The 25,350-nt window shown below is 37.2% G+C and overlaps 3 protein-coding genes across 3 annotated transcripts in view; 2 read left to right on the forward strand and 1 right to left on the reverse strand.

Annotated features, from left to right (window-relative positions):
- LOC127435943 (chromatin remodeling regulator CECR2-like) overlaps nt 1–3,100 on the forward strand; it is a 46,364-nt gene extending 43,264 nt beyond the window's left edge. The window contains 1 exon segment of the mRNA XM_051689774.1: nt 164–3,100. Coding sequence (XP_051545734.1) covers nt 164–221 — 58 coding nt within the window. The 3' untranslated portion in view covers nt 222–3,100.
- A 1,130-nt stretch (nt 3,101–4,230) lies between these two features.
- ada2a (adenosine deaminase 2a) lies at nt 4,231–15,828 on the forward strand. Its single transcript, XM_051690102.1, has 10 exons — nt 4,231–4,347; nt 7,291–7,621; nt 9,088–9,307; nt 9,440–9,650; nt 9,753–9,880; nt 10,289–10,379; nt 10,468–10,576; nt 10,744–10,901; nt 13,605–13,807; nt 14,793–15,828. The coding sequence occupies exons 2-10, from the start codon at nt 7,321–7,323 to the stop codon at nt 14,881–14,883; spliced, it is 1,512 nt and encodes a 503-aa protein (XP_051546062.1). The 5' UTR covers nt 4,231–4,347; nt 7,291–7,320; the 3' UTR covers nt 14,884–15,828.
- Nucleotides 15,539–21,403, reverse strand: ribc2 (RIB43A domain with coiled-coils 2). The gene is made up of 7 exons (XM_051690103.1): nt 21,240–21,403; nt 21,083–21,164; nt 19,689–20,000; nt 19,131–19,249; nt 18,764–18,991; nt 16,038–16,204; nt 15,539–15,678 (listed from the first exon to the last, which is right to left on the reverse strand). Exons 1-7 carry the CDS (start codon nt 21,354–21,356, stop codon nt 15,600–15,602), a joined length of 1,104 nt encoding a protein of 367 aa, XP_051546063.1. The 5' UTR covers nt 21,357–21,403; the 3' UTR covers nt 15,539–15,599.
- Nucleotides 21,404–25,350: the final 3,947 nt, after the last annotated feature.

The raw sequence follows: 25,350 nt of genomic DNA on the forward strand, positions 1-25,350 counted from the left end.
AATAGAGTTGAATGAATATCTAATCAATATGCAAGTCAAATTTAAATATACAAAAATAATTGATAAATTAACCACAAAGTTAACTTGGTCCATTTAGATTTATTAACATATGACTTCACATCAATATTTCTTACCTGTAGTAACGTTTGTTCTTGTCTGATAGGCAGCAGATGTTGGGTACAGCATCTCCCAATGGCCCAGGCAATAAACAAGGAGTATGAAAGGTAAAATTGCAGTGGCAGCTTGTGAAAATGAGTACCTTCTACAACACTGTTACATCCTGGAATATACAAGGAAATGGAGAACACAATGACAGAACTGAGGAAGATTGGCGATGTAATAATTTACTGAAAATGGCAAACTGTAACATCAGTAGGAGTCCCCACTCCTCAGACAATCTCCTGATATAGTGTAACTCATAGCCCCCACCTTCAAAATAAAAGAAACTTTTGGGACACTGATAAACCATTTTGGATTAGGCACTAATTTTCAATAAGGAGGGAAAGGAACATCTCAGTGCTAGGAGATGTGCTCAGTGAGCTGGACCACTGACCAAGGAAAAGCTGTGAATCTTCAGTCCTCTCTTTTGTGCTTAAATATGGTTTATACTCATAACTACTGGTCTGCAGCTTGTCTTTATGGAATGTCTCTTTGACCTCATTTCCTGTAGGAATAACATATCTGAAGCTCCTTCACATGAGCAGTTAAAAGAAGAGTAAAGAAACTGGATGTTGCCAATGAGAAAAGTGAGGTGTCATTTACCAGTTAGTGTTCCTTCTCAAAGTTAAACTCAGGTGAAGTAAAAAAAAAAAAAAAAAAAAAAGGTGCTGAGACTTCTTGAGCTGTTTCCAAGCTCCATTGACAAACTAGGCTCAGTTGCCTTTATTGTTGAATGTTCTGTGAATGATTTTAGATATAGTAATAATGCAACACAATGAATGAAAGATGGATTTTATACTCCACTGGGAAACCACACCTGGAGTGTTTTTATGAGGTGGTGTTCACTTCAACTAAAACACAACATCCACTAAAGTTCTGGTGTTATGCATCCTTTTAATGCCGCTTCAACTTGAAGATTGTCTTTTATTTACATAGACTGGCAGATAACCTGGCTTCTGTATTTGTTATGCACTAGGAATAGTCTTTCATACTGGAATTAGTGGCCTTGGACTAAAATTAGACTTGTGCTTCTTTGTATGAGACTAAATTCTACAACTTTTACTTAAGTTGTCTCTATCTTTAATGTGTGTCTGGTTGTCTCTTGTTGTGTCCTACTAGTTTATGTGCACAGAATGAAAATGAATCAGGTTTTAGATACTAAGGGTTTTTTTTTGTTTTTTTGTTTTTTAAACCTCTATACAGGCTACTGGTCAGTTTTTTTTTTTTTTTTTTTTTTTTTTTTTTCTTACCATGGTTTCCTTGAAGGCTGATTTATTGTCATCTGATGTCTATCATCATTTGCCATCTTAATTTTTTGTTTTCACACACTGGAATGGAAATTTAGATTGTCACAAACGACAACCAACTGGAGCTGCAATACTACGGTAATAGTGCATCAAATGAGAGTACAAATTAGCCTTAAACTGACTAAAGATCTCTTGGAGAAGTACCACTGTAGCTCTTTTAATCAAATAAGAATATGTCGATGTGCTCATATTTTACATGAATGCTTCCTCTTTTAATTCAGTGTACTGAATATGTTCTCAGGGTATAGTGGTTTTAATACGGGTATTGTCAAATGAATATTCAGTGAAAAATATGAATGAAATGTCACTGGATCTGTGATAATTAACCGCAATTCATCTTAAGACAGTTAATGTGTTTTTTCAGTACAAAGGCAAGTAACAGGAAAAAGGCAAGCTGTTATTGTGTTTAATAGCATTTGTCACACTGTTCTTTAAATTCATCTGATTATTTGTTTTAAATGCATTTTTTATGGGGAAGGGCTGACTTGAAAACAGAGTTGGTGCATTTAGTTCATTTTCATAGCTCCTACTGTTGTCCTGCACTAAAAATTCTTTATTTGAATATGTACTTTTTTTTTTTTTTTCATGTGTCATCTTAGTCTGGTTTCACTCTTACTTGGCTCATCACAACAAACCTTTAAAAAATTCATCTATTAATGATATGGCAGCAAGAATATCTACCTCATAATGCCAAAATTCAGCACATTCTCCAGTCCCTTTTTTATACACAAAGATAATTTTGTCACTTGCTAATATGTTTGTACTCTTCACTCTTTACTATATCACTTTATAAGCCTTAATATGCCCACTTGTAAAACCAAACGGTTATTATTAGTTTATCAGTGCCAAGTTTGAACATAAAACATCTGCATTCCACATTTTGAATGTTTGTGTGTCACCACCATAATTGAAAAATGTGACCATTCATGTTCACTTTGTTGCCTTCATTTTGGAATTGCATAGGATCCACACTGATGTCAGCGGAAAATGGGTTGTACACCATATATAAAGGATTTGTCTGTGATTATTTGTGATGCATTGTCCCAGAAACCTGTGATAGTGTCTCGTGTCTGGTGGTTATATTTTAACAGTAAATAGTTTTTCATGTACATGTTGTTACATATGTATGACATGAATGCTGTCCACTTGTTTTGCGTAAACCTGTCTTTGCTCACTAATAAATTTATATCATTTTAGCAAGAAAAGAAAGTCTTGTCAGGATTGTCCTATTTAGCTGTTCAAATGTAAAGGGATCATTTAGCTGTAATGGACTGCAAGATTGTGTGGGTTTTGCTGTGTATAAATGTGTTTATTTTCATTGGTGGGTTAAAAATCTGTCTCTTTAAATCCACTCATCTGTTCTCATCTATTCTGTCTGCACTAGTTAAGCAACTAGTTGGTTAAATGCAAATCATATTTATTTGCTCTTTGTACATTTTGTCTTTTTTAATGTGTTCTCTTTTTCTTTTTTCAAACTGTTCTCTTTACCTCTGTAGCAGGGATGGCATTGAAAAAGACACCTGTAACTTTCATTTTTATGTTAAGTTTCTTGTAAATTCTTACCTGACAAATTATTTTGGAAATAGGCCGAAGTATTTTTTATGCTGTACATTTCTTAGAATAAATTACGTTTCATTAGATCTTGCTCTCTTTTTTTGTATTATTTAGACAACACCCTGGACAAATTACATTGTACAAAGCCTGATTACATTGTAACTACTCTATAGCAGATTTAATTATCTACTCGGTAAGCAGTGTTGGGCAAGCTACTCAAAAAATGTAGCAAGCTAAGCTACAAACTACTCAACAGAAAAATTTGTCAGGCTAAGCTAAAAGCTACACTTCAGAGAAAGTAGCAGGTTACACTACAAGCTACACGCCAAAAGTAGCTTGCTACATTTAAGCTACCTCATATTTTTTTCAACTGCAGATGCTTGGTGCATACCGTCATAGACAAAAGCATCTAAAAGACTTATTCACATGATGTTTATCAAAGCCTTGGTACAGTATACAAGTATGCAGTATGGTGCAATACCCTGGTACTTAGCTATATGATTACCATATTCATATATCCTACCATTGTATTAACATAGGTCATCCAGGTAATGGTACATTTTAAAAAAAACATGGTAATGCCATGATACTTTTAAAAGTGTTTTCGTGTAGGCTTATACGTGTTTTGATACTCTTTTGGTTGGAAAATGTATTTACTTGCAGAAGACGTTTACAAGCTGCAAACGTTTTGAACTTTATAAAGACCTTCATCACTGGCAAACGATAGGACGCATTTGCAGGTTTCGTTTCCATTGATTGTAGATCTACTGCAACCAGCGTTATCTTCCGTGTTATAAACTACTCCGTGAGCTGTTTGACAAGTGCGAGCGCGCACAAATGATTCAGCAGTGCGCGCGCAAGCTTTCTGAGGCATTCAGATTGAATCGCGAACCGATTCAGACTGCTTTCTTATCACGCGTGACCAATTCATTTTAAAGAACCGACTCAGATGAGCGATTAATTTGTGATCGGACATCTTTAGTCAAAACTGGCGAGAGCAAACACTCAAACATTTCAGTTAAGGTTCAACACCACCGAGAAGGACATGAGTGTAAGATTAAAAGTGAATAATTATCACATATAGCTTTATTGAGTTTTAAACGCTAAAAAACAAGACTGAAATTCGGCTATATGCAAGCTAGATTTTGAGGACGCAACGCCTCCGCGCTTTTGTCCATGCGCGCAGACACACAGCAGAGCCAATGAGCGTCGAGAAATAGTCTGACGTAACTCTGTGTTTTGAAAGTCAGTAATATGGTTAGACGGTCTTTTAGAGAAGTCGACGAAAATAAAATAACTCGCGTTTCTTTTACCAAAATCGTCGCAGGTAAGCTCTTCCTCGTTATTTCGCTCTGTTTACAGAATTCTTTTAACTTAGATTTTTTTTGAAGGCTTTACTTACCGAGCCAAGCGTTACTCATCCAGTTTCAAATCTGTTTTATTTGTATTATCAAATTGATTAACGATTAAATTCGCAGGGTATTTATGAGGTTTATGTACAGATTAAGCATGTAATTTAAAATAGAAATGTAAGCATGTGACACTGGCTAGACAACGTCATTATTACTGATAAAGTCAGCTCGACAGACTGCTGAGTGTCATGGGTTTACATTTAATTAGGTCTGCAACAGATGTTCACATTGTTCGTTGCAGGATTCAACTCTAGATATATGTCCTTCATATCATAAACTCAGCAAAAAAAAAAAGAAACGTCCCTTTTTCAGGACATTGTAATTTAAAGATAATTTTGTAAAAATCCAAATAACTTTACAGATCTTTATTGTAAAGGGTTTAAACAATGTTTTTCATGCTTGTTCAATGAACCATAAACAATTAATGAACATGCACCTGTGGAATGGTCGTTAAGACACTAACAGCTTACAGACGATAGGCAATTAAGGTCATAGTTATAAAAACTTATGACACTAAAGAGACTTTTTTACTGACTCTGAAAAACATCAAAACAAAGATGCCCAGGGTCCCTGCTCATCTGCGTGAACGTGCCTTAGGCATGCTGCATGGAGGCATGAGGACTGCAGATGTGGCCAGGGCAATAAATTGCAATGTCTGTACTGTGAGATGCCTAAGACAGTGCTACAGGGAGACAGGAAGGACAGCTGATTGTTCTCGCAGTGGCAGACCACGTGTAACAACACCTGCACAGGATCGGTACATCCGAATATCACACCTGCGGGACAGGTACAGGATGGCAACAACAACTGCCCGAGTTACACCAGGAATGCACAATCCCTCCATCAGCGCTCAGACTGTCCGCAATAGGCTGAGAGAGGCTGGACTGAGGGCTTGTAGGCCTGTTGTAAGGCAGGTCCTTACCAGACATCACCAGCAATAACGTCGCCTATGGGCACAAACCCACCTTCGCTGGACCAGACAGGACTGGCAAAAAGCGGTTTTGTCTCACCAGGGGTGATGGTCAGACTTGCATTTATTGTCGAAGGAATGAGCGTTACACTGAGGCCTGTACTCTGGAGCGGGATCGATTTGGAGGTGGAGGGTCTGTCATGGTCTGTCACAGGAAGTGTCACAGCATCATCGGACTGAGCTTGTTGTCATTGCAGGCAATCTCAATGCTGTGCGTTACAGGGAAGACATCATCCTCCCTCATGTGGGACCCTGACATGAGCCTCCAGCATGACAATGCCACCAGCCATACTGCTCGTTCTGTGCGTGAATTCCTGCAAGACAGGAATGTCAGTGTTCTGCCATTGCCAGCGAAGAGCCCGGATCTCAATCCCATTGAGCACGTCTGGGACTTGTTGGATCAGAGGGTGAGGGCTAGGGCCATTCCCCCCCCAGAAATGTCCGGGAACTTGCAAGTACCTTGGTGGAAGAGTGGGGTGACATCTCACAGCAAGAACTGGCAAATCTGGTGCAGTCCATGAGGAGGAGATGCACTGCAGTACTTAATGCAGCTGGTGGCCACATTGAATGCTACTTTTGATTTTGCCCCCCCTTTGTTCAGGGACACATTATTCAATTTCTGTTAGTCACATGTCAGTGAAACTTGTTCAGTTTATGTCTTAGTTGTTGAATCTTTTTAGGTTTATACAAATATTTACACATGTTAAGTTTGCTGAAAATAAAAGCAGTTGAAAGTGAGAGGACGTTTCTTTTTTTGCTAAGTTTGTGACAGTTTAGACTCTGCTTGTAGAAATATAGAGTTTCAGTATATGACAGCTGATGTTCCACCTGCGAAAGGGAACATCTATTGTGGTTAAAGACTGAAACTGGTGACAATGGAAAAAAAAAGTAGTGGGCTAACCCTGTTTCTTTGTTACAAGTTTTCCAGTTAAATAAAAAATTAACATGACCACCTTACTACTTACCAAGTAATCTTTTTATTTACTTTTTGGGGCACTTTTAAAGGTACAGTTCACCCAAAAAAACTCTCATAATTTACTCAGCCATCATGTTGTTCCAATTCCGTTTGACTTTCTTTTGTGCAGCACAGTTTTTTCCATTAATTACAAACCCAAACCCAAAGTTATACTTAAAAAACCTCCAATTGGGGGTGGGATCTCCATAAGAGGGCAGAGTTACTCCTAAGGAGCTTAAGCCAACTTCAAAAGGGGGCGTTGCTTTCACTCACCGTTAAGGCCAAAGTATACTTCGGGTGTCTGCGTTGCAAATCCCTCCACGCACAGTATGTGTGATCTCAAATTGCGTCATTAGCACAGCTGCGGCTTGACCGTGCGCCGCCTAGATTTTCTTGACTCGCGCATGTGGTCGTCTGTGCGCGTCATCTGCGCTTGCGCTGGCCATTGACCATACTAAAAGTGTCAAAAAACAGCTGTAGTGCGCATGCGTCGAAGGCGTTCCTATTTGTTCGAAAAGTATACTCCGAAAGGCGACGCGGTCGGCCGGGTGCGATCCGGAACGCGCATAAACGAAGTATACCCGGGTCTTTAGGGAACGGGTTAGGTAAGGGGATGCCTATATCTTTAATGGTGATTTGAAGATCCCGCCCTTTTTTGGAGCAATGCTTGCAGCTATATCCGTCTCGAAAAAACTGAACCGATCCCGGCCCGAAACCCCCAAGGGTTGTCGGTCCAGTCAGGCTCGGGTTGGGTAGCAGACCTCTGATCCACACCCATAGGTGTCAGTATAAAGTCCAAAGACCAGTGTCATATCAGCCAGAAAAACGTTAAAAAAATACGTAAAAAGTAATTTTATAATGTTTTGCTGGCTGATAGTACACTAAAACAAGCACCTATTCACTCTTAAAACTCTACTTAATTTTCACCATTAGCACAGAGATCAGTGGTTAAACATCAAAGCCATGCACCAGCTGACAGTAAGAGGCCTGATGCAGATATGGCTGCCGCTTCTGTGGTGTACATCATGTAACTGTGGACCAGATCCCAGGAAGCGTGAGGCTCTAATGAGGCAGGAGGCATCTAGACGGACAGGAGGGGGCATAGAGCTCAACGAGAGAGAGAAACTCCTCGATGCAAAGCTTCAAAATTTAAAGCAGCATGAAATGGAATCAGGACAGTTCCCCCCGTCCATGCATTTCTTCAAGGCGAAGCCCCTGATTGAGAAAAGCCCTGTCTTTAGTTTGATTCATAAGATGCCTAAAGGTACAGTAGCCTGATTATACTGAGCCACTATATTTGTAGTTTGTGATTTGATTTCAAAGTAATGTTCTGGGATCAATTCAAGTTAAAGGAATAGTTCACTCAAAAATTCTCTCATCATTTACTCACCCTCATGCTATCCCAGATGTGTGACTTTCTTCTGCTGAACACAAACAAAGATTTTAAGAAGAATATCTCAGTTCTGTAGGTCCATACAATTCAAGTGAATGGTGGCCAGAACTTTGAAGGTCCAGAAATCACAAAGGCAACATAAAAGTAATCCATAAGACTCCAGTGGTTAAATCCATGTCTTTAGAAGCCATATGATAGGTGTGGGTGAGAAACAGATCTCTTCTCTCCTTAGAGTTCTTCTTTTGTTTTTGGCGATTCACATTTTCGTGCATATAACCCTACTGTGCAGGGAGGAGAATTTATAGTAAAAAAAAGGACTTTAAATATTGATCTGTTTCTCACCCATACCTATTATATTGCTTCAGAACACATGGATTTAACTACTAGAGTCTTATGGATTACTTTTATTCTGCCTTTATGTGCTTTTTGGAGCTTCAAAGTTTTAGTCACCATTCACTTGCATTGTGTGGACCTTCAGAGCTGAGATATTTTTCTAAAAACCTTTGTGTTCAGCAGAAGAAAGTCAGTCATACACATCTGGGATGACATGGGGGTGAATAAATTATGTGAGGATTACATTTTTTGGTGAACTATTCCTTTATGCTCAAACAACAGCATTTGTGGCATAATTTGATTACTACATAAAATAATTTCAACTCGTCCCTCAATTATTTAAAAACAAAAAAGAAGCAAAAATCGCAGATACTGAAAAGCATTTACAATGGAAGTGAATGGGGCCAGTCCATAAACATTAAAATACACACTGTTTCAAAAGTATAGCCACAAGATGTAAACATATTACATGTTAAGATGATTTTATTGTGCTAAAATCACTGTTTAACTTAGGGTTTACACTAGGGTTTACCAGCATTACGTTGTCATTGTAACAAAGTTGGGTAAAATTGTGTATAACTTTACACAGATAAGGTAAGTGATTTTATCACACTAAAATCATGTTAACACGAATAAAGTTTATATCTTGTGGCTATACTTTGAAAAAATATGTATTTTAACATTATTGATTGGCCCTGTTCACTTGCATTGTAAGTGACTCACTGTAACCATGACTTTTTTTTTTTTTTTTAAACATAATGAGAGTCACGTTGACATTATTTTTTGTAGAAGTCAACACTATGCCACAAATGCTGTTGATTGAGCCGAACTTATTTTTGTTTTTATTTTGTTAAATGTCACAAATTAGAAATGCTTCGCAGCCAACTAATCATCATTTGATGTTGTCGCTCATTTAGACCTAGAAACAGACTGTATGAACAGTTTAACTCCAACTAGGCTTTACTTTGAGCCGTTTTGTGATAAGTGCTTTATTATGTGACCAGGTGCGGCTCTGCATGTTCATGACTTTGCTATGGTCGGGGTGGAATGGCTGGTTAAAAACGTGACCTACAGAGAAAACTGCTATGTGTGCTTCACGGATGACCATTCAGTGCAGTTTACTTTCTCTTCTGGACAGCCTGTGTCTCGTCCACGCTGCTCCTCATGGACCCTGCTGAGATCCCTCAGGGAGAAGATCAAAAACAGCACTAATTTGGACAACAGGTGGAGAATTAGAAGTGATTCTGTAGTGATTCTTGGATATTGATATTATGATGTCTATCTGAAAATGAGTGTTCCTTTTCATTTAAAGTATCTTATCAGTCTATCCATTCATCCATCCATTCGCTTCTACAGTTTCATTCAAAATCTCACACTCTTCACCGAGGAGCCAGACAGAGCGTATCCTAGTCAAGATGTTGTGTGGAAGAGATTTGAACAGGCGTTTTTGGTGGCCTATGGACTGGTCACCTATGCGCCTGTATTCAAAGACTACCTGTATGAAGGTCTCAGACAGTTTTATGAAGACAACGTTATGTATGTGGAAATCAGGGCACTGCTGCCATCGGTATGCATAAATGTGGCCTCTAATTAGTATACAAACCTCTTTTTAAGTCATTTTAAATACTATGAATAAATGCTAATGTGTTGTGTTTATTTGTATTTGCAGACATATGAACTAGATGGCAGACAAAATGATAAAGAGTGGAATATGCGAGCCTGCCAAGAGGTTGTGAAAAGATTTACGACACATTATCCAGACTTCTTTGGTGCTCGTGTGATATTTACTGTCCACAGGTCAGATACTCTGAAATATTTTGATTATTTCAATTTAAGGACAAATTAATTAAAGGAATATTCTGGGTTTATTACAAGTTAAGCTCAATCAACAGCATTTGTGGCATAATGTTGATTACCACAAAAATGAATTTCGAATCATCCCTCATTTTCATAAAAAACAAGAAGCTAAACTTGAGGTTACAGTGAGGCACTTACAATGGAAGTGAATGGGGCCAATTTTTGGAGGTTTTAAAGGCAGAAATGTGAAACTTGTAACCCAGATTTTTTCTAAGTAGGGACAAGTCGAAATGAATTTTTGTGGTAATCAACATTATGCCACAAACGTTGTTGATTAAGCTTAACTTGTAATAAACACGGAATATTCCTTTAATAGAAGCTATGACTTGTCACACTTGGATGTTTCAGGGGCATAAATGCAACTGAGGCTATGAAGGCAGTAGAGGAGGCCATGGAATTACAGAGGAACTTTCCAGAAATCATGGCAGGCTTTGACTTTGTGGGTATATGCTGGTTGGTTTATAAGCTCTTTGTTGAAATACATGATACATGAATGAAATAAAACACATGTGCTTTTATAACCTCAGGTAGGACAAGAAGACATTGGAAGGCCTTTGTGGTACTTCCGGGATGCTTTGAGTCTACCAAAAGAGCGGGGTGTAAACCTATCCTACTTTTTCCATGCAGGAGAGACAGGTTTCTACACATCTTAACTCTTTCATGTGGCACGGAGAAGTTGAACCCAAATGAGTCTCAAATATCTTTTAGTGTCAAGTACTTTCAAAGCATAAATGATTTAATACATGCTGCTTTTTACAGTTGCCACTATAACATACAGTAACTCCATTCTCTTTCCCACACAGATTCACAGGGAACAGATGTTGATCAGAACATTATGGATGCTCTTCTATTCAACACCACACGCATAGGGCATGGCTTCGCTTTGGCACGTCACCCTATAGTTAAAGAGATGTCTAGAAAGATGGATGTACCAATTGAAGTTTGCCCCATCTCCAATCAGGTACATTATCACTCACTATGTATTAGCATTTTGTCGTTTAGCAGACACTTTTATCCAAGGCGACTCACAAATGATGAAAATCACAAGCAATTTATATATATATATATATATACACACACACACATACTCGCTTAGCACTTTACTAGGAACACTATGGTCCTAATAATGTGCCCGGCGTGGTCTTCTGCTGTTGTAGCCCATCCGCCTCAAGATTCGACGTGTTGTGCATTCTTAGATGCTATTCTGTTTACTACAATTGTACAGAGTGGTTATCTGAGTTACCGTAGACTTTGTCAGTTCAAAGCAGTCTGGCCATTCTCTGTTGACCTCTCTCATCAAAGCTTTTCCATCTACAGAACTGCCACACACTGGATGTTTTTAGTTTTTGGCACCATTCTGAGTAAATTCTAGAGACTGTTGTGCGTGAAAATACTAATATAAAATGTAAAGAGCAGTTAAAGAAATACTCAAACCAGCCCATCTGGCACCAACAATCATGCCACAGTCCAGATCACATTTTACCCCATTCTGATGGTTGATGTGAACATTAACTAAAGCTCCTGTCCGGTATCTGTGTGATTTTATGCATTGCACTGCTGCCACACGATTGGCTGAATAGATAATTGCATGAATAAGCAGGTTAACAAGTGTTCCTAATAAATTGCTCAGTGAGTGTATATGGGGTTGTTTGTTTGGGCACTTTCATGTCCCAGGGGTTGATTGTTATTAAAATGATTTTCTTTCTTTTTGTTAAATGGTCATAGTAAAACTGACATGGAAACGTTTTACCTTCATGTACTTTGGTACTTTTTACATCTTTTATGTAGATTTTATTGTTTTATTCTTGTCCCAGACCCAGAATTTCAATATTGAACTATGAAAATCCATTATAAAAATACAAACTAGAACATGTTTAAAACTATGATAATCTAAAAAAAAATAATGAAAATAAACCATTTTAATGGAAAATTATTTCTCTATTTTTTTTTTTTTTTTTTACATAATTATGACTGTCCCACTGTGGTGGCGTCATTTCCACCACAACAAACAATTTTGCCCCTAATAAAGTTATCAAAAAAGTAAGTGTACTTGTTTACCAAGTCGATCAATGTGTCAGTAAATAGCAAGTGATGATTGAAGAAAAATCAAGGTATCACTTGTGAGCAGAGTATTTTCAGTGGCCGTCATTTCTAATCAAGCTGTAATTTTGCTAAATTATGCAAAAAGTGTGAAAATATTATTTAAATGTGTGTATTCGGGATTCATTGAATGTTAGCTATGAAATTAGCCTGAAGTCAAATTTCAAAAACCTTTTCAAAAATTTCCATCACCATAATTTTCACATCATTTCTATTAAATACAATCAGGGTAGGGAGGGTTACTTTTGAAATGTATTCCACTACAGATTACAGAATACATGCTGTAAAATGTAATTTGTAACATATTCCATTAGATTACTCAAGGTCAGTAATGTATTCTAAATACTTTGGATTACTTCTTCAGCACTGTTAAATTTTTTACAGTAAGACAAAATACACGTTAAAAAAAACATTCTCTGAAAAACCTAAATATCTCATGCAGTGTTGTTCCTAAAACAAGATTAATCAAATTGATCTTGTTTTAAGGATTTTTAGATATTTTTTACAGGAAAACAATACAAAAATTATTATCAAGAATATGATTTTTGCCCTAATATTAAAGGTCTTACTAGAAAAAAGAAATTATGATCCAATGTGAATTTTCTTGATTAATAAATATGATCGTGTCTGGTAACACGTGCATGTAAAATGGCTAGAAATAGCATTTTAGCTTAGCGTAAAGCTGACAATTTACACAAGGTTTATTTCTATTTCTTCTGCTCCAAACTTACTTCAAACTTACTTCTCTGTCTGCTCGTATGAATGTAACACATAATAAGAAAGTGTTTCACCGCTGTTCAAATGCACTTTGGATCGCATCATTTATATGGATAAATGTTTTCCATCTGAAAGGACTAAATATTAAATGAAACAAATGACAATAAAATGCAAAGTAATCTCTTCAGTAATCAAAATACTTTTTGAATGTAACTGTATTCTAAATACCAATTATTTAAATTATAACTGTAGTGGAATACAGTTACTAATATTTTGTATTTTAAATACGTAATCCTGTTACATGTATTCTGTTACTCCCCAACCCTGAATACAATACAAAATTGAAGATGTGGTGGGAATTTTCATGACTTTCAGAAAAAAGGACAAAAATAACATGGATTTCTTGTGATGTATGTGCATAAACTGTTGGGCATTGTTAGTACACAAATAATAAGATATATTAAAAAATATTGTTAGGGAGGGTAGAGTCACATGGGGTAATCTCCTTGTGGTCGCTATAATGTTGTTCGCTCTCGGTGGGGGGCGTGGTGAGTTGTGCGTGGATGCTGCGGAGAATAGCGTGAGCCTCCACACGCGCTATGTCTCTGCGGTAACGTGCTCAACAAGCTACGTGATAAGATGCACGGATTGACGGTCTCAGACGTGGAGGCAACTGAGATTCGTCCTCTGCCACCCGGATTGAGGCGAGTCACTATGCCACCACAAGGACTTAGAGCGCATTGGGAATTAGGCATTCCAACTTGGGGAGAAAAATAAAATAAAAATAGTGAGTGTGTGAAAAAGTTTTTAACAAGACTTTAAAAAGTGCTGTTTGTCGCCTTGTCAGGTGTTAAAACTGATTTCAGATTTCCGGAATCACCCTGCTGCAGTGCTGATGGCTGAGGGTCATCCTCTGGTGATCAGTTCTGATGATCCAGCTCTCTTTGGGGCCACTGGTCTGTCTCACGATTTCTATGAAGCATTCATGGGTTTTGGAGGAATGAGCTTTAATCTAGGCACACTGAAAGAGCTGGTCTTGAATTCTCTCAGGTAATATGAATACCAACAGCATTTTAGGCCAGTAAACTTACATTTAAGGTATATAGATATTAATATTTTAAAAAATATAAACTTCTTTTAATGTAATCTGTAAAATGATCCATTTTTAATACAGAATGTGAGGTACCTTATATGTGTTTTCTACATAGTGTTGTACTGTATATTGGACTTAATTTTAATCTAGAAACATCTTAATTTATCAGAAAGATTTATGTATTTATGTTTAAAGGGATAGTGCACCCAAAAATGAAAATTCATCATTTACTCACCCTCATGCCATCCCAGATGTGTATGACTTTCTTCTGCTGAACACAAATTAAGATTTTTAAGATCTCAGCTTTGTTGTTCCATACAATGCAAGTGAATGGTGGCAAGAACTTCGTACGTCCAAAAAGCATAAAGGCAGCAAAAAAGTAATTCATATGACTCTAGTGGTTAAATCCAAATCTTCTGAGTGATATGATTGGTGTGGGTGAGAAACAGATCAATATTTAAATTCTTTTTTTTACAATTAATCTCACTTTCACATTCTTCTTCTTTTGTTTTTGGTAATTCACATTCTTTGTGCATATCACCACCTAGTGGCCAGGGAGGAGAATGTATAGTAAAAAAAGGACCTAAATATTGATCTGTTTCTCACCCACACTTATATCGCTTCAGAAGTCATGGATTAAACCACTGTAGTCATATGGAATACTTTTATGCTGCCTTTGTGCTTTTTCGATCTTCAAAGTTCTGTCCACCTTTCACTTGCATTGTATGGATCTAAAGAGCTGAGATATTCTTCAAAAATCGTAATTTGTGTTTTGCAGAAGAAAGAAAGACATATACATCTGGGATGGCATAAGGGTGAGTAAATGATGAGAGAATTTTCATTTTTGATTGAACTATCCCTTTAAGGAAGTAATTAGTATAATATAAAACATTCTGTTGCAGTATATTTTTAACTTTTTTTATCCTCACTCTTTATTTCCAGGTACAGCTCCTTGCCAAGTCAAACAAAGAAAACGGCTATTGAAACTTTGCTGGTAAAATGGGACAAGTTTGTCTTGGAGAGTTTATTTTAGACCACTACAGACTACTAAACAAGGGCAATTTTAAACACTGGACTAAGTGCATTGTTTACAGGATATTGTTCTCCTGTCTCTTGTTTGACATTGGTGAATATACAGGGGGGTAAGTACTGTAATTAATGCTGCATTACTGATTGAGAGGAACTGACTGTAGTATCTTGAACTGATCTGTGCTGCCATCTGGTGGAGAATGTGTAGAGAATTTTTGTTCTTCTGTTCACAACTGCTCTTTTGAACCTCAGGCCTATGAGAGCCTTGTATGTGCTTTTAATACTTGCAATCAGATTTTTTGACAGCAAAGTACATAAAGGTTTATACAGAGTAGATCACTTCTTATTTTCCATCTCAAGACACCTGATTAGCCAACTATTATTTACAATACCTATGATTTACTAATATCAGTACATATTTTTATTGAAAATGTAAGATATTTTTACTTGAATAGTCATGGCAGGTTGACTTAAGTTCAGTTGTTTTTAATATGGAATTTTTGTTTTCAACATGAACGTTTTAATACAAAATAACAAAATGATGGTGTCACATAACTCTGTATAGTAATAATAACCATATTTACTTTGACCTATTTTAATTACATAGAAGTGGAGTCCCCCTTCTATTCAGTGAAAGGCAAAATGTTGACTGTAAATTGATACTTTTCAATATCTATTGCTGGGCCCTAATGGTGTTATTTCAGGGTTCATCTGTATTCTTTATCTACTGCTGGTGTTAAACTGGGAAAAATAGCGCTCATCAGGAATGTTGATGTACTCCTTCTGAAGATGTTTCGTCCTGTAAATGGAACATGGAGTGTCTTCTTTTGTTATAAAATCTTGACAATAATTAATACAAGTAACAAGAGTAACCAAATTCTTAATGTAAATGGGATTCTAAAAATTTTATCTTACACAAATTTTACAATGTAACAATTTCCAATTTCCTTTAAATGCAAATTCAATATGAAAAAATAAGTCATTTTGAAGTATTACTGCTCAGACACTGAAAAGTACACAGGTGAACTTTCAGAAAATCAAAATAAATTCAAATAACAGGGTATGGCAACTTACACTACATTAAAGTAGACATTTAAAATTATTGGCCAGTTTAGTTGTGTGGGCAAATTAGCTGTAGTAACACTGATTGCAACTTACTGAGCATCATGGGCTTGGGCCAGTTGTTTGTTGGTGTTGTCCATAGCCCTGCGTAGCTCCTTATTAACACGTGCTTGCTGTCTTTCAAGTAGTAATGCAGCACGGGCTGATGCAATACGCATGTTATAGTCCTGCAGCTCCTTTTCCCGCTGCTCTAAGCAAGCACGCTGCATACAACACATCTGTTCAGATTATGTTCACCTGTTGTACTTAAAGGAATAATTTACCAAAAATTTAAATTCTCTCATCATTTACTCACCCTAATGCCATCCCAAATGTGCATGACTTTCTTCTGCAGAACACAATCAAAGATTTTTAGAAGAATATTTGAACTCTGTAGGTCCATACAATGCAAGTGAATGGTGACCAAAACTTTGAACCTCAAAAAAGAACAAAGGCAGCATAAAAGTAATCCATAAGACTACAGTGGTTTAATCCATGTCTTCTGAAGCGACCCAACAGGTTTAGGGTGAGAACAGACCAAAATATAACAACTTTTTCACAAAAAATGAGCAGCAGTCTCCTTGGCGATCATGATTTCAAGCTCGATTACACTTCCTACTGTGCCATCTAGCGTGGTTGTTTCTAGAAGGGAATCCATCTCACTTCAGTCTTGCGAGATTCTTAAACTGCGTTAATTTGAAGTCGCACAGCAACGAGGAGCGCTCGTAAAAGATTATTTTAAATTGTCTGTTTTGATAAATAGTAATTCTTGATGACCAATTCAAGTTCTAAAAAAATATGTTACATAATAAATGGTATAACTTTAGCTCTACATCTGCTACTTTTGGTTATGAGATATTGTTGGTCAGTGGAGAAGTACATAAGTCAGCTCTGGTGATAAGAGTCTGATTCTGGCTGGTTGGTCTAGTGGCAACTAATTCGCCTCTTTTATAAGAGACTCCGGGTTCTAATCCGCCAGTATAAAACTTTATATTTTTATAAACAAAGATTGCATCCACACCTCAATAAGATTTAAAGTAATAAGTGCCTTAATATGAACTTCTGTCAAAATATTACTGTATCCTAGAAATATGGGATGTTATATGAGATTTTAAGAAGACAACAGTTTTTCTTAATAACAATTATAATAAGGCAGAGGCTATTTGCACTAAGTGTGAATAGCAACATCTTTACACTAAGTGCAAATAGCAGCATATACAATTTGTACCCCTAGTTAAATACGTACAGGGCATCAATGCAGTGTGTTTATTGTGTTTATTTAGAGTACCACAGACACCCTACACCAACCCCTGCCCCTTAACCTAATTGTAACCTTCCCTTACAACAATTAACCATGGTTTTACTACAGTAACCATAGTATCCCCGTGGTATTTTATAGTAACCACAAAATTAAACGTGGTTAACACCATTTTACTATAGTAACACCATGGTTAATTGTATTAAAACTATGGTTTCCGCCAAAAAATATGGTAGCTACAATGGTAAAACCATGGTTAATTTTACCTGGATCAAACTTTTGTCTCAACTCTCTGACCTTCATTGTTGCCAAATCACTGCAAGAAAATCAACCTTTATATTCATTTGATTTTTTTTTTTTATTGTAAGTAGTATTAAAGAAAAATATTAAGAGTGGAGCAAGGAAACAGGATGCGTATTTGTACCCAGGTCGTCCGCATGGAAAAAGCTCAACCAAACCATCTTTTCACACTAAGCCATTGCAACAAAACTTGAGGGAGCGGTTTGACTTTAATTTATTTGTTTCCACCAGACTTTTTGAGTGAAAATAGCTGCACCGTAGCAGGTGCTATTTACACCTAGTGCAAGTAGTCACTCTGTAATAATAATAATGTTAAATTATTGATATTGAAGTTTTTAATGCTCTCTGTCACATACGCTGAGAGGCGAGCAGGAAAAGCACAGGCGAAGCATCATAAAATACAGTAATGTGCATGCGCGAGAACTTGACGTAAGAGGGATCCCTTGTAGAGATGACCATATAGTGCTCTGCGCCTGTGTCAAGCACTAGGAAATTTAATCGAGCTTGAAATCATGATTTTGCCTATAGACGGCAATGGCAAGATGTGCAGTGAAAAAGGAGTTATATTTTCAGTCTGTTCTCACCCAGAATCGATTAGACGGCTTCATAAAACATGGATTAAACCACTGAAATCGTATGGGTTACTTTTATGCTGCCTTTATGTGCTTTTTGCAGCTTCAAAGTTTTGGTCACCATTCATTTGCATTGTATTGAGATATTTTTCTAAAAATCTTTGTGTTCTACAGAAGAAAGTAAGTCATACACATCTGGGATTGAATGAGGGTTTAAATAATGAGAGATTTATTTATTTTTGGGTGAACTATTCCTTTAAGTCCTTATAAGAGTGCACTTAGATCTTTTGAGAAAATATATATGTATTTTTTTTTTTATATTTAAAACTTCCATTAGAGACGTCAGACCTGGTTTGACTCCTCTCGATGTGCCACATTTATATAAAAAAATTTTTTGGGGGGGGAACTGGACAGCCCCAGTCTCCATTCACACTCATTATATGGAAAAGAGCAGCATAAAAATTCTGCTTAATATCTCCTTCTGTGTTCCACAGAAGAAAAAAGTCATATAGACAATGTACTTAATAACACAAGACCGATAAGTCCATTTGACGTAAAGTTAAAATTATTATTATTTTTTTTTTACAAATAGACTAATAATCATGTTAAATGATCCCTATTTTAACAGCAAAGTACGCTGTGCCGGGCTTTACCTTCTTCTCTTCTGCTTGCTGCTGCTGGTATTGAGTGTACATTTGCAGTTCTTCAGGGGTCATCCCCTTGTAAAGGTCCCTACGCAGGCGAGACAGACCCAGCACACTAGCACTCTGTTCAGGGTTTTCAGTCAGCAGGTCCCCATTTAACTGATTCAGGATATCCGTCTGGTTGTTCTCATCCTCTTCGTGATGCTCTTGTCGACGTCGATTTGTCATCTCTGCGGCCTACAGTCGATAAAAGGGAGGAACCATAGGAAAATGATGGCTCAATCAAGAAAGAAGGCTAAGCAATAAGGGCCACACATGAATTATAAAGCCTACTTTCTGGTTTCTTTTTCTACCTTTGAGCACTCCGGTCACTCACCAGTGCCAGGTTAAAGTCTTTGTTGGCAATGGCTGCAGCTCTCTTGCATTCTTCCTCCATCTTCTGCAGTTCAACAGCTCTGTTGTCCAATGACAGCATGCTTTGTTCGTTCTGATGCACTATATAGTACAAAAAGAGAAAACATTTACACTGCAAATGCAGCACAGATGCTGCAATCGAAGTAACATCAATAGTTTGGAAGTGTGTGTGAAATGCGGCACAGAGACGGCATAAATGCATTTACACAGGAATTAAAATGCATAAATGATTTTATGAAATTAATGTTTTAAATGTGAAACTATAAATATATTTTGGAAACAAAACAATGAATGAAATTATGAGTGAAAATATAAAATGATCAATTAACAAGAATGTTTCAAACTGCACTGATGCTGCATATTTACACTTAACCAAAGCCTGAGACTGGGTAAAGCTGCCTTAGCCCAGCTGTGTAAAGACATCTAGATCCAAAATACATGGGTGTCTAACATTTAGATAATAAGGAGATTTAGCCTTTCTATTGGACAGAAAGGGTTACCCTTCAGCAAATGTACTTACCTTCTTCTTTTAGCTGTTGTTTTGCTCGCTCCAGTTCTTGTTGCTGTTTTAGGGACCATGCCCTGAGCTGCTCCTGCTGCTTCCTCAGCCTGTCTTTCCTGGCCAGATCTTCCCCATTTAGTCCCGGCAGTATCTGCATCCCTTCCTGCTTCTTCAGCAGCTCTGGATCATTCAGATCAAACTCACGCCTGCAGCTGGCCTGCTGGAACTGCTGTCTGAATTGCACGATGGTTTCATTCAGTAGGCGCTCATCTTTTTTCTGCCGCTGGTCCAGGATACAGGCTACACGATCACTGCACAGCAGATCATCAACTAAAACAACACAAGAAAATCTCACTGGACTGTTTTTGTAAATCTAGCACAAGCTAAACAATATTATGCTGCTTACCATGGTAAGTTTGGCATCAAATACCATACACTATCTATCCATCCATCCATCCATTCATCATGTCTCTCTTTCTTTCATCTACCTGTCCATCCATCCATTCAGTCTCTTTCATCCATCAACCATCCATCCATCCATCCTATCTCTCTCCTTCTTTCATCCTATCTATCTATCTATCCAGTCTCTCTTTCTTTCATCTACCAACATCCATCCATCCATCTATCTCTTTCATCTATCAATCCATCCTGTCTCTTATCTATCAACCATCCATCTATCCATCCATCCACCTATCCTATCTTTCTTTCATCCATCCATCCAGTCTCTCTTTCTTTCTTCTATCAACCATCCATCCTATCTATCTATCTATCTAGTCTCTCTTTCTTTCATCTACCAACATCCATCCATCCATCTATCTCTTTCATCTATCAATCCATCCTGTCTCTTATCTATCAACCATCCATCTATCCATCCATCCACCTATCCTATCTCTCTTTCTTTCATCCATCCATCCTATCTATCTATCCTGTCTCTTTCTTTCATCTCTCAACCATCCATCTATCCATCCATCCACCTTCCTAACTCTCTTTCTTTCTTTCATCCATCCATCCATCCATCATACATACAGTCTCTTTCTTTCTTCTATCCATCCATCTATCCTGTCTCTCATCTATCAACCATTCATCTATCCATCATATCTCTTTCTTTCAACCATCCATCTATCCATCATATCTCTTTCTTTCATCCATCCATCTATCTATCCTGTCTTTCATCCATCCATCCATCCATCTGTTATGCTATTTATGCCATGGATGTAATGTAAAGACAGTTAAATGAAAGTTATATTAATTGTGCAAAACTGTCAGTCAGTAGCAATCTGGCATCAGCTACAAATAATTATTAATATTATAATATCAATAATCAAAATAATATTTCAGCCCAATAATAAGAGTAGAAAAGAGGTCAAATCCCTTTTTAAGTGTCAATGTTAAATCCGTATGTATAAACTCACCGTAGGTTTTATGTTCATTCGCTTCACGTTGGTCTTGTTCTCTTCGTTCTTTAACTTGATGGTCGAGAGCATCCTTATCAACCTGACAAATGAACAAATGATAGTTAGAGATGTAGAACCAAACTCGTTTACAGTCACATGTGGCAAACAAACTTACCCCAATCGTACGGAATTTGTCATTGAAAATTCTCTCTTGGCGTTGCTGCTCCCTGTTTCTCCTCCTGTCAAGATGAGCAGCTGCGATTTGGTCAGACAGATGCTCAACGTGGGTCATTGTTACAGCCTATATCGCCGCTGTAAATTGAGTGTCGAAATTTCTTTATCGACTCGCTGGATGTCAGGAAATCTATCAACAAACACGTTGCTAAGAGACAGAAGATCCCCGTTTGAAAATAGCGCCCTCTCGCCACCATTGCTTTCTGCCTTGCCGTTTTTCAAACCTAATGATATTTTACACCCCTAACCTTACCACTACCCCTAATGTTAAACATGTATACAATTTAGTACAGTATTTGTTGATGTCTGAGCGTTACCATTTCGTTTTTTTGTGGTTTCATTATGTTTATTTGTTTTACTGTTAACATTTTTCTGAAAAGCATATATGCTGTTTATTTGCAGTTTACATTGTAAGTAACAACTTCCTCCGTGACAACATGCCCCCAGTTAAAATGTTCAATTGCTTCTCGTAGCCAAGACTTTTAGGTATATGCCTACTGAAATTGACTGTCACAGAAACGCAAATGTATTCTATTCTACATGTATTCTAAATAAATTATATTATTTTAGAAATATGGTAACTCAAGTAATGTAGGCTACTTAAAGGAATATTCCAGATTCAGAACAAATTAAGCTTAATCGACTGCATTTATGGCATAATGTTGAGAACCACACAAAATAATTTTAACTCGTCCCTCCTTTTCTTAAAAAACAAACAAAACAAAAATCGAGGTTACAGTGAGGCATTGACAATGGAAGTGAATGGGGCCAGTGAGTATTTTAATGTTATGGATTGGCCCCCATTCACTTCCATTGTAAATGCCTCACTGTATCCCAGATTTGTGTGTGTGTGTGTGTGTGTGTGTGTGTGTGTTTTAATAAAAAGGGAGGGACAAGATTAAATTGTTTTTTGTGGTTATCAATATTATGCCACAAATGCTTTTGTTTGAGCTTAACTTGTGTTGAACACGGAATATTCATTTAAAAGTAATTAAATGAAAGTCAGTAACTCTAATCTAAATACAAGAATTTAAAATGTAAAAAAAAAAAAAAAAAAAAAAATGGGGGGCCTGGGTAGCTCAGCATGTAAAGATGCTGACCTCCACACCTGGAGTCACAAGTTCGAATCCAGGGCGTGCTGAGTGACTCCAGTCAGGCTTCCTAAGCAACCAATTGAGCCGGTTGCTAGGGTGGGTAGAGTCACATAGGGTAACTTCCTCGTGGTCGCTATAATGTGGTTCTCACTTTTGGTGGGGCGTGTGGTGAGTTGTGCAGTCCAGTCAACCATATCAAGAGCACTGCATAACGCTGGCCTGTATGGGAGGGTGGCAAGAAAGAAGCTGTTACTTAAAAAGTACCATCTGAAAGCACGTCTGGAGTTTGCCAGAAAGCATGTGAGTGACCCAGCTGCGATGTGGGAGAAGGTTTTGTGGTCAGATGAGACCAAGATAGAGCTTTTTGGCCAGAACTCAAAGCGTTATGTGTGGCGCAAACCTAACACTTCCTATGCCTCAAGACACACCATCCCTACAGTGAAGTATGGTGGTGGCAGCATCATGCTGTGGGAATGCTTCTCATCAGCAGGGACTGAGCATCTTGTTAGAATTGAAGGAAGAATGGATGGAGCAAAATATAGGGAAATACTGCAAGAGAACCTGCTTCAGTCTGCTAAAAAACTGAAGCTTGGGAGGAAATGTACCTTTCAGCATGACAATGATCCCAAGCACAAGGCCAAATCAACATTGGAGTGGCTCAAGAACAAAAAGATAAATGTCCTACAGTGGCCCAGTCAAAGTCCTGATCTCAAACCTATTGAGAATCTGTGGCACTATTTGAAAATTGCAGTCCACAAGCATCACCCAACCAACCTGAACAACCTGGAGAATGGGCCAAAATCACTTCGTCACTGTGTGCAAAGCTGGTACATATGTACCCCAAAAGACTTAAAGCAGTTATTGCAGCAAAAGGTGGCTCGACCAAATATTAATGTGTGGGGGTTGAATACTTATGCAAGCAACATATTTCAGTTTTTTATTTTTCATAAAAATATTTCCCAACAAAAAAACAATGTCACCTTACAATAATTGATTTTGAGTTTCAGTGTTTTAAAATAAAATATCAATCAGAATGAAATTTAATTGCACCATTTGTAATTCGGTAATATGAGAGAATTGGTCAGGGGTCTGAATACTTTTGCAAGGCTATATATATATATATATATAATCACATGTCACTAATGGCAAATAACCAAACCGGGCCCATAACCGGATCACTTTTGACAGGGCTTGGAATGATTGTGGCATGACTGTGTTATTATTTATATATAAATAAATGTAGCAAAACGTGTACCCATCTGTCAGTGATGGGAGATAACATCATTTACTACTAGATTCAGATGAACTGGATAAGACGTACACTGAAGATAAGTACCTTGGGACAAAAAAAGCATGATTCACACAGTACACCCAATTGCATTTCCTTTTCATTCTCTATTTCATGTTCCATGCATGTTCCTTTCTTCTTATTCTCATAGCTTGACTGAGAGAAAGAACTATTGTTATATTGATATTGTTGAAAACTTGTATTGTTGTCTGTACTGTAACATGTCAGCATGAGGGAACGTAACACATTTTGAAATGTCGGGTTTGACCCTTCTGCCACCTTTTTTATTCTTTAAAAATGTACAAACCTTTATTCACCATAAATTCCGCTGATAAGGCACTCCATACGATAATGATAAAGTGCTTTATTGATGCTCCAACTTATAGAGATTGTCAACTTTTCTAGCATTGTGTCAGATTTTGTATTATTATAAAAAATAAAAAAAATTCAAGGGGGAAATTGCGTTGAGGGGAGACTGGGCTAGTTGTCACAAGGAGAAGTTGACACAAGGGCTATATCTCAGTAACTATATGGTTCAGAGTCAAAAGTCCAATTGCACAGCTGCTTGTTTTCTATAGCAGAGGTTTTGTATGTTGATTTCAAACATGTAAAATTAGGATTATTTATGCGACATTTTATCCCCTAAATTGAAACTCCCAATATCGTCATACTTTTAAAATACCTGTGAGAAGTGAGGATAGTAAAGCCACATTGGGATACACTAAGGCAAGAGTCAACAATACAATGAAGATAGATTTTAACCGAGAGGTTGAAATGCACAGTAAAAATGGAAATGGATCCAGTTTTTTGGGGGTTTTTGAGTCACAGATACTACAAAATGTAAATTACTTAGCATCTACATAAAAACACATGTTAGACCAACAATATTTCCCCAAATGTTGTCCCAAAGAGCCTAACAGAGTTGTCTGAACAAACAATTTCATATTAAACAATGTTGCTGATTTGAGAGTTCCCAGCATGCATTAAAACATGAATAAATAATGCTGTTAGTGTTATAGACTTATTTTTTTTTTTGCTGTTTGCTTTATTTATGCTGTTACTGTGGTTTTTTGTTGCCACTGTTAGTTAATTGTTGTGTGGTGATGTTAAGAACTCAACTTAATGAGGTTTGCTGATTGTCACTGTTATTGAGGTTTGTGTGTTAAGGGTTAAGGTCTATTTTGTGTCTAATCAGCTTCTCATTTAATCAACTCCAATCAACTACACAAAGGCAAAGTTTGCTGTTAACTTCATGTAAAAATAAATAAAATGGTGACAAAATGAAAGTTATTGTATTGCGAATTGATAGTTGGCTGAACAAGAAAATAGTAGTTCTCTTAAGAAAATGTTTTGCATTTAGTGAACAAAATAATTTACATTGACTAAACAAAGCAATGTTACTAAGGACGATTATTAACACTTAATCTTACAGCATTATGTTGCAGTGTTTACAATGTCTGTTCTCATTAAAGGTGCACTCAGTAGTTTTTTGAAATATGTCAAAGTGGCTTACATTGGCTCACACTGATACCTGGCCTGGATGCGGCATCAAGAGAAAGTGAAAGAGAGACTGTCTTTGTCTGTTACTAACCTTGAGCGGGAGATTCCAGGCAATATTCACATTTGATTTATATTCGTCCATCCAGATTTCAGCCACCCTTAATGCATTT

The sequence above is a fragment of the Myxocyprinus asiaticus genome, chromosome 46 (assembly GCF_019703515.2).
Source record: "Myxocyprinus asiaticus isolate MX2 ecotype Aquarium Trade chromosome 46, UBuf_Myxa_2, whole genome shotgun sequence".
NCBI lineage: Eukaryota > Metazoa > Chordata > Actinopteri > Cypriniformes > Catostomidae > Myxocyprinus > Myxocyprinus asiaticus.

Coding starts and splice junctions, on each gene's coding strand:
- ada2a (XM_051690102.1), top strand. CDS start 7,321: ATGCACCAGCTGACAGTAAGAGGCCTGATGCAGATATGGCTGCCGCTT. Junction 9,308..9,439: donor AGCACTAATTTGGACAACAG/GTGGAGAATTAG, acceptor TCGCTTCTACAG/TTTCATTCAAAATCTCACAC. Junction 9,881..10,288: donor GTGATATTTACTGTCCACAG/GTCAGATACTCT, acceptor TGGATGTTTCAG/GGGCATAAATGCAACTGAGG.
- ribc2 (XM_051690103.1), bottom strand. CDS start 21,356: ATGACCCACGTTGAGCATCTGTCTGACCAAATCGCAGCTGCTCATCTT. Junction 18,992..19,130: donor AAGACTTTAACCTGGCACTG/GTGAGTGACCGG, acceptor TATCGACTGTAG/GCCGCAGAGATGACAAATCG. Junction 15,679..16,037: donor GCCCAAGCCCATGATGCTCA/GTAAGTTGCAAT, acceptor TTCCATTTACAG/GACGAAACATCTTCAGAAGG.